This window comes from Solanum pennellii, chromosome 8 (genome assembly GCF_001406875.1).
Source record: "Solanum pennellii chromosome 8, SPENNV200".
NCBI lineage: Eukaryota > Viridiplantae > Streptophyta > Magnoliopsida > Solanales > Solanaceae > Solanum > Solanum pennellii.
The window spans coordinates 51,301,462-51,317,583 of NC_028644.1; the positions used below are offsets into that span (position 1 = coordinate 51,301,462).

At 34.7% G+C, this 16,122-nt stretch overlaps 1 protein-coding gene across 1 annotated transcript; it reads left to right on the top strand.

The window, feature by feature from the left end:
• The first annotated feature begins 10,787 nt into the window (after window positions 1-10,787).
• Window positions 10,788-15,905, top strand: LOC114078342. Its single transcript, XM_027918973.1, has 3 exons — window positions 10,788-12,461; window positions 12,866-12,867; window positions 15,678-15,905. Exons 1-3 carry the CDS (start codon window positions 10,898-10,900, stop codon window positions 15,903-15,905), a joined length of 1,794 nt encoding a protein of 597 aa, XP_027774774.1. The 5' UTR covers window positions 10,788-10,897.
• Window positions 15,906-16,122: the final 217 nt, after the last annotated feature.

Sequence of the window (16,122 nt, forward strand, 5' to 3'; positions counted from 1 at the left end):
TAAAAATATTATCATAAGTATCGACAAGATAATACTACATGGGGTTAGTGTTACTACTTATTAATCAAATACAGAAATAAAATTATCTATATAATATTTATTAAATCTGATTTCAAGCAAAAACATAAATAGCTGAATAGAAATATTAATCTAATTAATTTCTAATAATCATAATAAAACACAAAAACTATGATAATATTTCAAAGGCTTTGACCTATGTAGTGATTTCCTAGAAATTTTAGAATTTTTTTATTTTATGTAGTACATATTTTATAAACATAGTATTTAAATTGTAATATTTCAAACTTTAAACAGATTTTGGGTGTAGACTCCTCTTATTTTTAAGGGAAACTTACATAAATACCTATATCAAAAAAATAATTTACCATTTATAGCAATAACATTTTCTTTTTCACTTGACTTTTAATACATTTATAATTGTAACAGTCGAGTTTCGTCGTCATAAAAATGCCAACGAGAGAAAAATCGGGATCGAAAATATTATTTTGTAGTACTAGGATTTTTTCAACCTTGTCCAAATTTGTAGGAATCGAAGTCATAAAGGTGTAGGAAAATATGGTAGCAATAGGGTGGAGTAAATATAATTTTGATTACATAATGGTTAGATAACTCGTTAAGAAATTCATACGATTTTTATGTAATTGAATTTGGATAAATAGATCTCCGGGAATTGATCCTAGCGTTAAGGGTATTTTTTTAGCGTAGTGGGTTAAGAGTGTGTTGTAAAAGGGCGAATTGAAATTCCCTTAAGGAGCTCGCTATCTCGGATCTTGCTGCAGCGGGATTATTGTCGCTGCAGCGATAACACTACAGCGGGATAGATGTTGTTGTAGCGGACAAGACGGAAATCAGATTATAGGACTTTTGAGATTTTTCAAGACGGATCACTGTTCAAAAGGTGTCGCTGCAGCGGGATGGGTGTCGCTGCAGCGGGATGGGTGTCGCTGTAGCGGGACAAACGCGGAATAATTCGTAAATAAAATCCCTAAACAACCTTATTTGGCACTTTCGACTTTTAGAGCTAAAGAACGATTCCTGGGCTATTCCAACTCGTTTTTCACCATTCTTGAAGCAAAAGGTAAGTTTTTCACTCACTGAATTTACTTTTTGATCCGTCAAACGTAATAGAATGGATCAATATTGATGGGGAATGGTTTCTTGATAGATTCTAAGGTGTAATTAACCTTAATTTGATTAGCTATGATCGTGGATTTAATCTAGGGTTCATAAAATTATTGGCATTTTGGATGATTAGCGATTGTTTGTTGATTCCCGTGTTATTGTGATTAATTGTAGACCAAGAACAAGAGAACATGTATCTCGAGAGGGAAGGATCATATCTCTGAAGGTCTCAAGCTTGTTTCGAGGTAGGTGATGATTCTGATTTCATGATTTCTGTGATGTATGCATGTTCTTGCTTCATTATGATACTTGTATGTATATGAATGTCGCAATGTTGATCACATTGTTGTAACTAAGATAGATGAATAATAATGCCTTGAAATCATGATGTAAATGTATGATCTTGATGATGTACTAGTGATTGTGATTTGGGATCGGATTTTCACGTTCCGGCATAAATATTGAAACATGTTGTCACATTCCAGCGCAATTATGGGATCGGATTGCCATATTCCGACAAGCTAACTGGAATCGGGACCACAACGGTGCACTAACAGTTTGAGTTTAGATGCGTGAGAAGACCAATGATGTGTTAAGCATGTGAAATATGTTGTCGAATTGTCATGTTGATAATGTTGTTTGTGCTGATATATATGAATGTGATTATATTGTTGTTCGACTTGCTATATATTATAGTAGTGGGATAGCTGCGTGATCCTATCAGTACATAGTTGTTATGTACTGATTCTGCACTTGCTCTTATTTTTGTTGAGTACAGGGCATCTTCAAGCGGTTATTGACAGACATCGCTTAGGAGATTAGAGATTATCACATCGGCTTCAAGGGTGAGCTGCTTCTTCTATGTTGCCGTGGAGTTCTCTTTCGTCCATGTCCAACAATTTCGAACTTGGACCTTTATAATTAGTTAGTTGAGTAGCTCATTAGAAAATTCTTATTTAGACTTGGTTATTCGGTTGTAGTTTTGGTACACTGATTTTCAGGTTCTAGGTTTATCTTCTGCAACTGTTAGTTATTCTTTTGTTTAGTAATGAAACTTCGCTTTTAGTCATTTAACTTCCTTCCTTAACTTGAATATCTTGGTTTTAGAATGATTGCTTTAGTTGGATGGTAGTAGTTATTTTCCCACCGCTTGTTAGTGTGGATGCCAATCACAACGGATCTGGGATCGTGACAATAATACACTTTTAATACACATTACAAAGAATAATTTATTGTTCACATATAATACAAATTTTATTGAGAATACATTTGCCCCATATTTTAATACATTTATAATACAATTTGTCAATTTCTTACCAAATAAACATAATATATATATATATTTTTTAAAACAGTTACAATACACATACATTTATAAATAATTCACTTTTACTACATATTGTAGATTTAACATAGAATTGATATAAATGGTAACAAAAAATAAAGTATCGCTAAAATCCGTAATTATATATTAGGCACTCTCCAATTAATTTTTTCTATTTTTGATACTCTATTTTATTTTATTTTTGTAAATTAATTTTTATTTGACCCACGAATCGACTCTATCCACATTTCTCAAGCTTCACAAATCAACAGACTTAACCAAATCGAACTACAAAAATCATTTCTTAAATGACCTCAAAAAGTCGTAGCCCAATTCTATCAAATTACCGGTCAAATCAGACTGACCCAACAGGCCTAACCTATATAAACAACTCTATCATTAACAAATACAACATGTCATTTGTAGATACGTATATACTAAATAATTCTCAAAGGCAATTATTTAGTTTGAATATAACTGCAAATGTTCAAAATTACTTTTGAATTTTATGAAATGTTTATATTTTTCTCCATTATTTGACGTCAGATTTATTTTTTGTTATTACAAAAGTCGGTTTGTTTTTTATTAACAAATGACATAAGCTTTTCAATGCATAGCTTTTCTTTTAGATCTAAACTTTTTTTCCTTAATACAAAAGTGAGTTTGTCTTTGTTAACAAATGATATAAGCTTTTTTATTATGCATAGCTTTTGTTTCAAGAAAAAATAAATGATTAATTTAGCCTTTGAATTATGTGAAGTTATTCAAATTTGATCCTGGACTTTGCTAAATAGTTTAAATTTGACCACCGTACTCTAATAAATATAAAAATATTAATTAAATATTTGATATTCATCATTCTTTTTAAGTATAATATAATATTTTTATTTAATATTTAAAAGATGGCGGTGCCATTGTTGGACTAATGGCACAATTTTTAAAATTCTGACGAAAACATTGAATTATTTTTCAAAAAGTACGACGACAAAATTAGCTATATTTTCTTATAAAATGACCCGCATACTAAAAAGCCTTTGTCATTAGCCATTATTAAGATAAAATATAGCTAACTTTGATTACAATAAGTCAATAAAAATAAATTGTATTATTAAAAGCTGATCATTTTTCATTAATATAAGACATTATGGGTCATTTGGTTGGAATAACGCAATGCAAAATTTTGGATAAGATAATGCAGCTTTTTAATTGATTCCATGACAAATAATTAACCGTCAAATAGAGTTATGCAAAAAATTAAGTATTATTTTATATGAAAAAATGAGGAATAAGAGTATGTATATTAGAAATGCGGGAATTCAATCACAAAATTAAGACTATACATTAAGGGTCGTTTGGTTACCGTATTAGTTGTATCTTATTTATGTATAAAAAGTTATATTAATTTTATTATGTTTGGTAGAAATTTTATATTAAGTGGAAAATTCAATACAACTTATTCCATATTTGGTTAAATTGGTAGGATTCTAATTGATGTATAAAAGTTATTCATGTGTTAATTTTATACGATGTTTGATTGTATTTTTTTGTAATTCTACATAATTAATACCAATATAATTTATGAGGGAATCTATGTATAAGTTATGCAGGGTAGAAGGTGGAATAAGTTATGCGAAGCCGTTGGTTAAATAACTTACAATTTATTCATATATAAAATAATGTATTAAGCTATACTATGTTTGGTATAAATTTTTGTTTAGGTAGAAAAGTCAACATAACTTATATCGTGTTTGATTGCATTTTTGTAGTCCTACATGATTAATACCAACACAACTTATGAGGGAAGCTATACATAAAGTTATGCAGGGTAGAAGGTGGAATAATTATGTGAGTATTAATTATACATGTATTAAAGTGATAAATTACATATTTACGCTATTAATTTATTTTACGAAAAAGGGACTAAAATACCCTCAAAGTATTGAAAATGGTACAAAATTACCCTCCATCCAGCTCCAAAATACCCTTCCCACCCACCTATTGGCTCCAAAATACCCTTGTCATCCACCTTTTGGTTCAAAATTGACTACTTATTTAACGGTTTTAAATTTAAACTATTTAAATATTTTTTTAAATACGTGACGCTAAACTATTTGTTATAATTTAACTTATTAGTATAATTTATAAATCAATCCACTATCCACCCATTACTAATTTAACCTCTCCAAATTAATAAACCCGTCACATTATTAATGAACAACTTAAAAGCTACTGCCAATTGAGTGTTTTAAAAGTTTGAGGTGAAAATATCTATAGAAGTAAATTATCATACATTCAAGTTTCTAAATAAAAATTACCAATAAACTTAAAAATCTGACTATGTTCATCTTAATTATTCTTACATCTCACTTATGTGATGTTACTTCATAGGTAAAAAATTTTCAAAATAATATATTAAATATTTTAAAACAAATCATAAGTATTTATAAAATTATATCTAAAAAAAGTGCATGAATTAATTCGGGATGTATTACTTCTTACCTTTAATCATAAATTTCTAGTTAAATCTTGAAAGACAATTCTATTGAAAGTGTCCTCCTAAATAAGCGGCTCAACCTAAATTCAATTGGGGCTTCGATTCGGATTTGAATAATTTTGGATGTCATTTTCAGGAATCTATAGTTTTATCGTTTATGGCGATTTTGATATTATAATTGGATTATCAATTGGGTGGGGTTTAGTTAGTAATGAGTGAGCAGTGAATTGATTTATGACTTATATTAATAAATTAAATTATAATCAATAGTTGAACGCCAAGTATTTTAAAAAATATTTAAAGAGTTTAATTTTAAAAAAAATAAATAAGTGGTCAATTTTGAACCCAAATGTGGATGACAAGGGTATTTTTGAGTCAATAGTTAGATGAAAAGGACATTTTGGAGCCAATAGGTGGATGAAGAGTAATTTTGTACCATTTTAAATACTTCAAGGGTATTTTAGGCTCTATTCTGTTTATTTTATTGTTTTTAATTGGAAACTTTTGTTTTCCTATATATAAGTTTGTTGTTTTTATTTCTTTTTTATATTTAGATTATTTTTATTTTTTTTATTTTTTTAATTGGAAACTTTATTGTTTCGTATCAACATGTGTTGTTTTTATTTCTTATATAAATTATTTTCATTTCTTTTTATATACTTAGCGTTTTGATTGATTTATGCAAATATAAATATTTTTTTAATTTTAGAAATTGATTGTATATTTTTTAACGGTACATATGCTAATCAAATATTAGCATTATATATTATTCAATATATTTCACATTTTATTAGCATGTATTATTATTTTGTAAATAATATACATTAATAATTTACAACAAGTTTAACATTCAATAGTTAATAATTCATGTATTGTGATCTATAAACCTGCATAACTAAATCTTGCATAGCTAATACCTGCACAACTCTAACCAGTAACCAAACAGCCCCTACATGTATTAGATATACATGTATTAAAATAGTACATTGTGCATTTACCTTTATTGATTCATTTTTATTTTTTAAATTGAAAACTTTACCCAACTATACTATTTTCCTAACTTTTTTCTCACTGTTTTTTTGAAAATACAGGAACAACTTTCTTTCTCCTGTTTTCATTTGAAATTCAAATGCAATATTTTATTGATATTACAAATTGAATTGTATATAGCGTTGTATATTATTAAATATATTTCACTTATTCAATTAATATGTCTTATTATTTTGTTTAGGATATGAATTTATATATAATTCATATACTTGACATATTAGAACTATATAAACAATATATACAACGTATTGATAGAATATTACAATTATATAAAATAAGATATTATAATGTACTTAATGTATTACTCGTATTTTATTTTTATGAATTATAAACATAAAAAAATTGAAAAAATAGCAATCCCAATTAAGTATAGAGGGAGAAATCTTTTTTCTTTATTTTTTATTCAAAAAAGAGAATTTATACTATTTCCTTGCTTATTTATTTGTTAATAATATACATTAATTTACAACAAATTCAATATCTAATAGTTAATAATTTTTGTATTATGATCTCTACATAATTAAATAATATATTCTTAACTAATACTTGCATAACTAAATCGTACATAACTAAACTCTACATAACTAATATCTGCATAACTAAACTCTGCATAACTAATACATGCATAACTCTAACAGTAACGAAACGGCCCCTAAGTAATTATTGCATGTAATTCCTTCATTATTATTCCGCATAAATATTCTCTAAATTATAGTATATGAACAATGGCGGATTCACGATTCTAAAGTCGTGGGTGCTGACCTTTCCTTAATGTTAAACTAATATAATATCCACGCGTAATGTAATTTCCCTTTAATTTAATATCATAACCAATCTCGATTATTCTTTTCAGGTATCATGAATATAAAAATAATTGATTCAAAATATATGTTATTTAAGAAAGTTATATAAGAGAAAAATTAATTGAACACAACAATTTTAACAAAAAGCAATATTGAAAAAAAAGTTAAAAAATAGATAAGAAAAGTGAACGAAGAAAATAAAAGACTAAAGAAAGAAGAAAAGAAAACAGGAGCTTATAAAAATGTTGTAGTTGAAAATCTAACCGTGAATGTAAAAACAAATGTAGCCTCTTATTTTTGAATTTCAAGTAAAGCACCCACGCAGACTTATAGCTTATGGGTGCTCTTAAGTTTTTACATAACAATATTAAGAAATTTCTATATAACAATATATAATTTATGTTGGGGTCGAGGGTGCTCGAGTACGCTAAACGTGATATGTGGATCCGCTTCTGTATATGAATAATTAATGTGTAAATTAAATCAGTTTCAAAATATGAACAAATATTCTTTTATAATTTTTTTTTTGATAAGTTATTCGGTTACATGTGAAACCTCTTGATAAACAATTTATTAATTTTCAATATTGTCTTGGATGACAATTTTTTGAGAAGATAGAAAGTACGGTATAAATAAGATAAATGGTTACGATTACACGTGGTTTACTTAAAGAGAGTTGAAATCGATATGTTTATTCACTAATAAAATTGGCCATAACTTTTAATACAATCTACACAATTTTTTTTTTACAATAATCCATTGCGATGTTCGTACTCAAAAGTCTAATTTATATATACGAGTAATAATGAGAATTAATTTTTTAAATATTTTGCAATACAATTTACGTGATGTTTTTTTTTTGATAAAAATATATTACTCTACTAATTAATCATCACTTTCATAATTTAAATATCTAAAAGCTTCATATTAGGTAAGAAAATCAGGGCAAAATCGAAACAAATTCTCCTTTTGGCTGGATTTTATTGAAAAATTTATTGGGTTCGAAAGTGATAGGGCAGTATGTGGAAACTTACAATTTACAAATCAAAATAGTGATAAATTAGATGACAAATAAAAATATACTAAAAGCATATTATTGATATGGTTTGGACAAGCGACCTAAATATTGAAAATTAATATTAAAAAATGTAAACTTCATTGGGAGAATAATCTCCCAATAAACTAAACTTTTAAACGTATATATTGTGGATGTTATTGAGTTCTTGCTATGAGAAGAAAGGTCTTCAATTTATAGAGTTCCAAACTTTTCTTCTAAAGAAAGAATAATCAAATAAAAAAGAAAATTATATTTTCTTTTCAAGAAAAGTAAAAACAATTCTGAGAATGCTTTAACGTTCTTTCAAGGTAAAATTAAAACTCAAATATAGCCAAAAAATATGGCAAAATTTTATACGGGTGCGAGGCAAGCCTGCGTACACCCACAAAGACTTTTCCCCGCCCCGCTCATTCCCCCATAACACACTTTATTGTTTTTTCCCTGCTTTACTTCACCCGCTTAAATCCGCCCTGCACTCCAACATTCTTCTAATTTTAAAGTTTTATGTGGTGACTATCATTTTTTATTTTTTATTCATATGCAAAAAAAAAAAAAAAGGGAATTATGTCAATTTTAATAAAATAATAATATAATTTCACTAACGAGTATGTAAAACTTTCTCTTGCTACTGTTAAGTGTAAGAATACATTCTGTAATGACCCGGAAGGTCATTTTTGAAAATTTTGAATATTTGCTTAACTTGAATTAATAGATAGTTAGTGGGTTAAAGTGATAATTTATTTAAAATCCTATACTAGTTGTCCCCCATATATAAAAATATAAATTGGTGAAATTTAGTACTTTTACTATAATTATTATTTAAAGAAATAAGAGGAAAAGAAAACTACCCTAGAATACCATTCGTGCAACCTCGGCAACGGAGATTCGACCTAAAGGTAAGCGAATCTTTTCAATTTATGTCTGCTTTATCTTATTATCGTATATATGCAATGTTACTGATTTGTATTAAATGAGACTGAATGAATTTTTAAAGTTGACATGTTAATGTGGATTTGGTTGAATTAAGGAAAATTATAATTTATTCTTTTCATAAAGTGATGATAGAAATTATATTAGTATTATAATGTGGGTTTGAAAAAGGTTGAAATATTTGAGTTTTGAAAGAATGAATGGTATATTAGATTATTTTTTTTTTTCCAGATTTGATTAGCATCGTCTGTCTCTTTTGGATCAATTTTTAGTAGAGATTTGGCATGATAATTGGCCAAGTAATGGATAGCCAATAATGACATCATGATGATGATATAATTGAGAAGCATTAAAAAGTACTGTATTAGTAAAAATATGCATAAGGATTCAATGCATGGCTGAAGCAGTGTGTCCATAATTTTTCCGTTTTAGCGTGAGAGCTACATGTAGTGTAGCTTTATTTTTTTATGACTTATAGAGATGATATATTTTTTTTGTTTTTTTGTTGGTTATGTAGTGAGTCAAGAAAATTAAATATTGGTATATTATATTATATGAAAACTATTAAGGTTGTATTATTTGGAAAATATGATAGTTGAAATGTGAGTTGGCATCAAGAATTATGAACTTGGTCATAAAATTAGGTGAATTTAAAGGTCAAAGTTAAAAACATAATAATGTGGGTGTTGTTAGTTCTGAAACCTTATTACGGATATATACTTGAATAGATTCCATTGGTTCGGAAGCTCAACGGAAGGGGAAGGTTCAAGCCCCGGAGTGATCATTCGATTGGCTAAGGCAAGTGGATTTCTAAACTCTTGTTAAGCGTATGAAATTCGTGTATTTCCTTGTGTGGTGTTGAGAATGATTTGGAGCCTTGTTGCTTATTTGTTAGTGTTGTATTCCTTGCTGCAAATTGTGCTTTGTTATCAAAATGGTTATCTCCTCATTTCTCATTTGAGCATGTCATTTGCATTGTATCTGAGACATGATTGTGATAAGAGTTAAGTGATATGAGGATGTACTATTTCGAGGGTCGTATCGCGCGCCGCGATGGATATTATATTTCGAGGGACGTATCGCGCGCCGCGATGGTTACTATTATCGAGGGTCGTGTCGTGCGTCGCGACAGATGCATGGATAGATATATCCCCCATAGGTCCCGGACTAAGAGACAACGGGTGTGTATCGTTAGGGAAGACATGCATCACTATACTTGACATTGCATCTCATGGCATTGCACATTTTATTATTGATGAACTTGAACACGTGTTTTGCTGATCTTGTGAGCGTTTCTCTGCGAAGCTTGTGACTGTTGAATATTGAGTTGTTATTGAGAATGTGTAAACTGATAGAGTGTGGTTATTGAGTTGTGTGTTTGGTAAACTGTAAACTGTTAGGCTGTAGCTTGGAGGTTTAGATAGGGTGTAAGGAGTACCCGTATTTTGTTCACTTAACTTGTGTTTAGAGGTTTTCTTGTTGGGTACCGCGTGGTTTGGTACTCACCCCTTGCTTCTACAAATTTTTGTAGGTTACGAGCCCGGATCTTCGTGATACCTGTCATTCTTTTCGTTTCCGAGGCATCTTGTGGAGGGTTGTGAGGTAGCTGCTTGTCATCTCAGCGAACTTTCCTACTCCAGTTTATGACTTTGTTTTTACTTGAAAGACAACTTCATTTTAGACTTCTATTTTATTTCAATTCTAATATTTACATTAGAGGCTTGTGCACGTGACAACCTGGTTTTGGGGATTGAATTAATATGACTTGGTTTCATAATAGAAATTGTTGTTGGATTGTCATTTACTTCCGCACTTTGTTAGATATTGGGTTTTAGGCTGACTTGTCTTGGTGGGATAAGACGAGTGCCATCACACCCATTTTTGGGTCGTGACAAAATGGTATCAGAGCCCCAGGTTCATAGGTCTCACGTGTATACAAGCCGAGTCTACGTAGAGTCTCAAGGATCAGTACGGAGACGTCTGTACTCATCTCTGAGAGGCTATAAAGATTACTAGGAAACTTCCTTTTGTTCATTCTTTCTCATCGTGCGTAGTTACCTTCGTTAGTACTGAGTTGTTGTATACTCTTTTGACAGATGACGAGGACTAGAACTAATGTTACTGGTGGTAGAGGGGAGGCACTTCCCGAGGCAGTTGTTGAGGCCCCAGCTAGAGGTAGGGGTAGATCTCGAGCTAGAGGTCGTGCTAGTAGTACGACAGTAGCCAGAGGTCGTGGACGTGGAGCAGCACCAGTGAGAGGTCGTGCTAGAGAGGTCTCTACAGAACCTCAGATTGATGGCAGGGAGGACCAGGTTCCTCCAGATCCTGTAGTCACACCTTTGCTTCAGGATACACTATTGAGGGTGTTAAGTGTGCTTGAGGGCTTTTCTCAGGGTGGTGGTGCGACTACCACACCACATGACTCTCGTACTAGAGAGGGGGCTCAGACCCAAGAGCAGCAACAAGCTCCAGTTGTTCAGGATGCGGTGGGGCAACTACCAGTAGATCCCGCGGTTCAGAATGATGTTGCACCAGCAGTTGGGGGTCAAGTTGCATCGATGGTTGTTCTGACAGAGGATGAGCAGCGTAGGTATGAGAGATTTCGAAAGATGGACCCACCTCAGTTTCAGGGTGGGAAGAGCGAGGACGCTCATGAGTTTCTAACTACCTGCCGAGAGTTACTAGAGGTGGTTGGATTAGCTGAGTCACATGGGGTTCGATATGCTACACTCCAGCTTCGTGGACCAGCGAGAGACTGGTGGAGGACTTATTCGGGATGTTTGCCAGTTGGATCTCCTCCAGTGACTTGGGAGCAGTTTGCTAGCGCATTCCAAGATCGTTTTATCCCATGGAGCGTGAGAGAGGAGAGTCGCTTGAGGTTTGAGAGTCTGAGACAGGATGGTTTATCGGTTACAGAGTATGAGGCGCGTTTTTGCCAGTTGTCTAGGCATGCGTTGGCCATTATTCCAAATGAGACAGAGAGGATCCGCAGATTCGTGAGGGGATTGACTTTCTCTATCAGGTCAGCTGTGTTTCGGACATCTAGGGAGGGGACTTCTTTCCAGTCCATTGTGAGCGCCGCCAAAGAGGCGGAATTGATGGAGAGAGAGGAGTTTGGGGACCCTAAAAGGGCCCGTATATCAGGCCAGTTTCATGGTGCCTCATCTGGAGGTAGGGGATCACAGAGAGTGAGTGGTTCTTTTCAGCAGCGGGGACCTATTCATGCATCTATGCCGACATTTGAGGGTGGCCAGACATCTAGGGGTTCTTATGGCCCAGGTCAGGGCTCGTACGGTTCACAGCAGCGACCTACAGGGCGAGGCAATTATAGTGGGTTTTCAGGGTCCACACAACAGTTCCCAGGTCAGAGATTTTGTTTTACTTGTGGAGATCCCGATCATCTAATGCGGCAGTGTACTTCACAAAGGGGTCGTGGTGGGCCTCGACCTAATTCTTCATTCCAGACTAGACCACCAGCACCACAGGGTAGAGGTCGTGGCAGAGTTCAGTCAGGTAGAGGTGATAGAGTTTCTAGTAGTGGTGTTGCAGCTCAGCAGAGTGGGGGTAGAGGTACCACCCAGGATGGAGGTGGACGAGGAGGCCACTGCTATGCTTTCCCCGGGAGACCTGAGGCGGAGACCTCTGATGCTGTTATTACAGGTATCATCCCAGTATGCCATCGACCTGCGTCTGTGTTGTTTGATCCAGGTTCTACATTCTCTTATGTGTCTACGTATTTTGCTGCTAAATTTGATATGATATGTGATAGCATGACTGTACCTATTCGTGTTTCTACACCCGTGGGTAAGCCCTTAGTGGTGGATCGAGTGTATCGATCCTGTCTTGTTTCTTTGGCTGGGTATGACACTTGGGTAGACTTAATCATTCTGGGGATGGTGGACTTTGATGTTATCTTGGGTATGGATTGGCTTTCTCCTTATCATGCTGTCCTTGATTGTAATGCCAAGACTGTGACTTTAGCAATGCCTGGTGTTCCGAGGGTTGAGTGGAAGAGTGTTAGTGGTTCTTATCCTAGAAAGGTCATCTCTTTTATCCGTGCTCAGAGGTTGGTGGAGAGGGGGTGTTTGTCTTACTTAGCTTTTATTCGGGATACTAGTGTTGAACCACCTCCCATGGAATCTGTTCCCGTGGTTCAGGAGTTTCTCGATGTATTTCCTTCTGATCTTCCAGGTGTTCCTCCCGATAGGGATATCGATTTTGCTATTGATTTGGAGCCGGGCACTAAGCCTATTTCTATCCCTCCATACCGTATGGCTCCAGCAGAGTTGAAAGAATTGAAGGATCAGTTGCAGGATTTATTGAGTAAGGGTTTTATTCGCCCTAGTGTATCACCTTGGGGTGCCCCTGTATTGTTTGTGAAGAAGAAGGATGGGACTATGAGAATGTGTATTGATTACAGACAGTTGAACAAGGTAACAGTGAAGAATAAGTATCCTCTTCCGCGTATTGATGACTTATTTGATCAGTTACAGGGAGCATCATTGTTCTCTAAGATTGATTTGAGGTCTGGGTATCATCAGTTGAAGATTAGGGCATCAGATATCCCTAAGACAGCTTTTCGGACCCGGTATGGGCATTATGAGTTTCTAGTGATGTCTTTCGGATTGACTAATGCCCCTGCAGCATTCATGGAGTTGATGAATGGGGTGTTTCGACCATACCTTGATTCTTTTGTGATTGTTTTCATAGATGACATCTTGGTTTACTCTAAGACTGAGGAGTACCATGTCCGACACCTGAGGATTGTACTTCAGAGGTTGAGAGAAGAGAAGTTGTATGCCAAGTTCTCAAAGTGTGAGTTCTGTCTTACTTCTGTGACATTCTTGGGACACGTGGTGTCCAAGGAGGGCATTAGAGTAAATCCGGCCAAGATTGAGGCAGTTAGAGGCTGGACGCGGCCTACTTCACCTACTGAGATTAGGAGCTTTGTGGGATTGGCAGGCTATTATCGACGATTTGTTCAGAGTTTCTCTACTATTGCAGCTCCATTGACTAGATTGACTCGACAGGATGTGGGTTTTCAGTGGTCTGATGAGTGTGAGGAGAGCTATCAAAAGCTCAAGACATTGTTGACTTCTGCTCCTGTGTTGACTCTACCTGAGGAAGGTGTAGACTTTACTGTGTATTGTGATGCTTCAGGATTTGGTTTGGGTGGTGTGTTGATGCAGAAGGGAAAAGTGATTGCTTATGCTTCTAGGCAATTGAAGTCCCATGAGAAGAACTACCCTACTCATGATCTGGAGTTGGCGGCTGTGGTATTTGTACTTAAGTTATGGCGTCATTATTTGTATGGAGTGCATTGTGAGATCTTCATTGATCATCAGAGTCTTCAGTATATCTTTAGCCAGAGGGATTTGTACTTGAGGCAACGGAGATGGCTTGAGTTGCTGAAGGACTATGATGTGACCATTCTGTATCATCCAGGAAAGGCCAATGTTGTGGCCGATGCTCTGAGTAGGAAGACTCTAGCATGGGGAGTCTTGCAGCTCTTAGTATTTAGGAGAGACCATTGGCTAGAGATGTGCAGATATTAGCTAACAGTCTTGTCCGCTTGCAGTTTTCAGAAGAGAGTAATGGGATGATTGCTTTTATTGAGGCTCAGTCTTCTTTAGTCGAGCAAATCCGTGCACACCAGTTTGATGATGAAAAATTATGTCTCATTCGAGACAAAGTATTGAGAGGGGAAGCTAAGGAGGCTGTCCTTGATTCTGATGGTGTCTTGCGGATCGGAGGCAGAATTTGTGTGCCCAGGACAGGCGATTTGATTAGATTGATTCTTGAGGAGGCCCATTGTTCTCGGTATTCCATCCATCCGGGAGCGGCGAAGATGTATCATGATCTGAGTCAGCATTACTGGTGGTGTGGGATGAAAAGAGATATTTCAGACTTTGTTTCGAGGTGTTTGACTTGCCAGCAGGTCAAGTGTGAGCACCAGCGGCCCGGGGGTGTATCTCAGAGGATGCCTATTCCTACTTGGAAGTGGGAGCGGATTACTATGGACTTTGTTGTGGGTTTGCCTACCACAGTTGGTGGTTATGACTCTATTTGGGTTGTTGTTGATAGGCTGACCAAGTCTGCCCACTTCATCCCGGTTCGGGTAAAGTATACAGCAGAAAAGTTAGCCGAGCTATATATCAGTCAGATTGTGCGACTACATAGAGTTCCTGTTTCTATCATATCAGATCGAGGTTCACTATTTACTTCTCACTTCTGGAAAGCATTACAACATGGTTTGGGTACTCAGTTAGATATGAGTACGGCATTTCACCCTCAGACAGATGGTCAATCTGACGGACCATTCAGGTATTGGAAGATATGCTTCGAGCGTGTGTGATCGATTTTGGTGCAAGATGGGATCGACATTTACCCTTAGCGGAGTTCGCCTATAATAACAGTTATCACTCTAGTATCCAAATGGCCCCATTTGAGGCATTGTATGGTAGACGGTGTAGATCTCCGATTGGTTGGTTTGATTCGGCGGAGATGGACTCTTTGGATACAAACTTGCTTAGACATGCTATGGAACAAGTCCGTATGATTCAGTATAGACTGTTGACAGCCCAGAGTCGACAGAAGGGTTATGCAGACCAGAGAGTTAGAGCCTTAGTGTTTATGGAGGGTGATCATGTTTGGCTCCGAGTATCACCCATGAAGGGTGTGATGAGGTTCGGAAAGAAGGGCAAGCTTAGTCCTAGATTCATTGGCCCTTTTGAGATTTTAAGCTGAGTGGGAGAGGTGGCCTATAAGTTGGCCTTGCCGCCTAGTTTGTCAGCAGTCCATCCTGTTTTTCATGTCTCTATGCTTCGGAAGTATATTCCGGATGAATCTCATGTGCTTTCACTTGATTCTGTGGAGTTGGGTCCAGACTTGACATTTGAGGAGGAGCCTATAGCTATTTTGGATAGGCAGGTTCGAAAGCTTAGGACCAAGGAGATTACTTCAGTGAAGGTGCAATGGAAGCACCGATCAGTGGGAGAGGCAACTTGGGAGACTGAGTCTGACATGCGTGCTAGATATCCACAACTTTTTGAAGCATCAGGTACTTTATTTTACTTTATGTTCGAGGACGAACATGATTTTTAGTGGTGGATAATGTAATGACCCGGAAGGTCATTTTTGGAAATTCTGAATATTTGCTTAACTTGAATTAATAGATAGTTAGTGGGTTAAAGTGATAATTTATTTAAAATCCTATACTAGTTGTCCCTCATATATAAAAATATAAATTGGTGAAATTTAGTACTTTTACTATAATTATTATTTAAAGAAATAAGAGGAAAAGAAAACTACCCTAGAATAC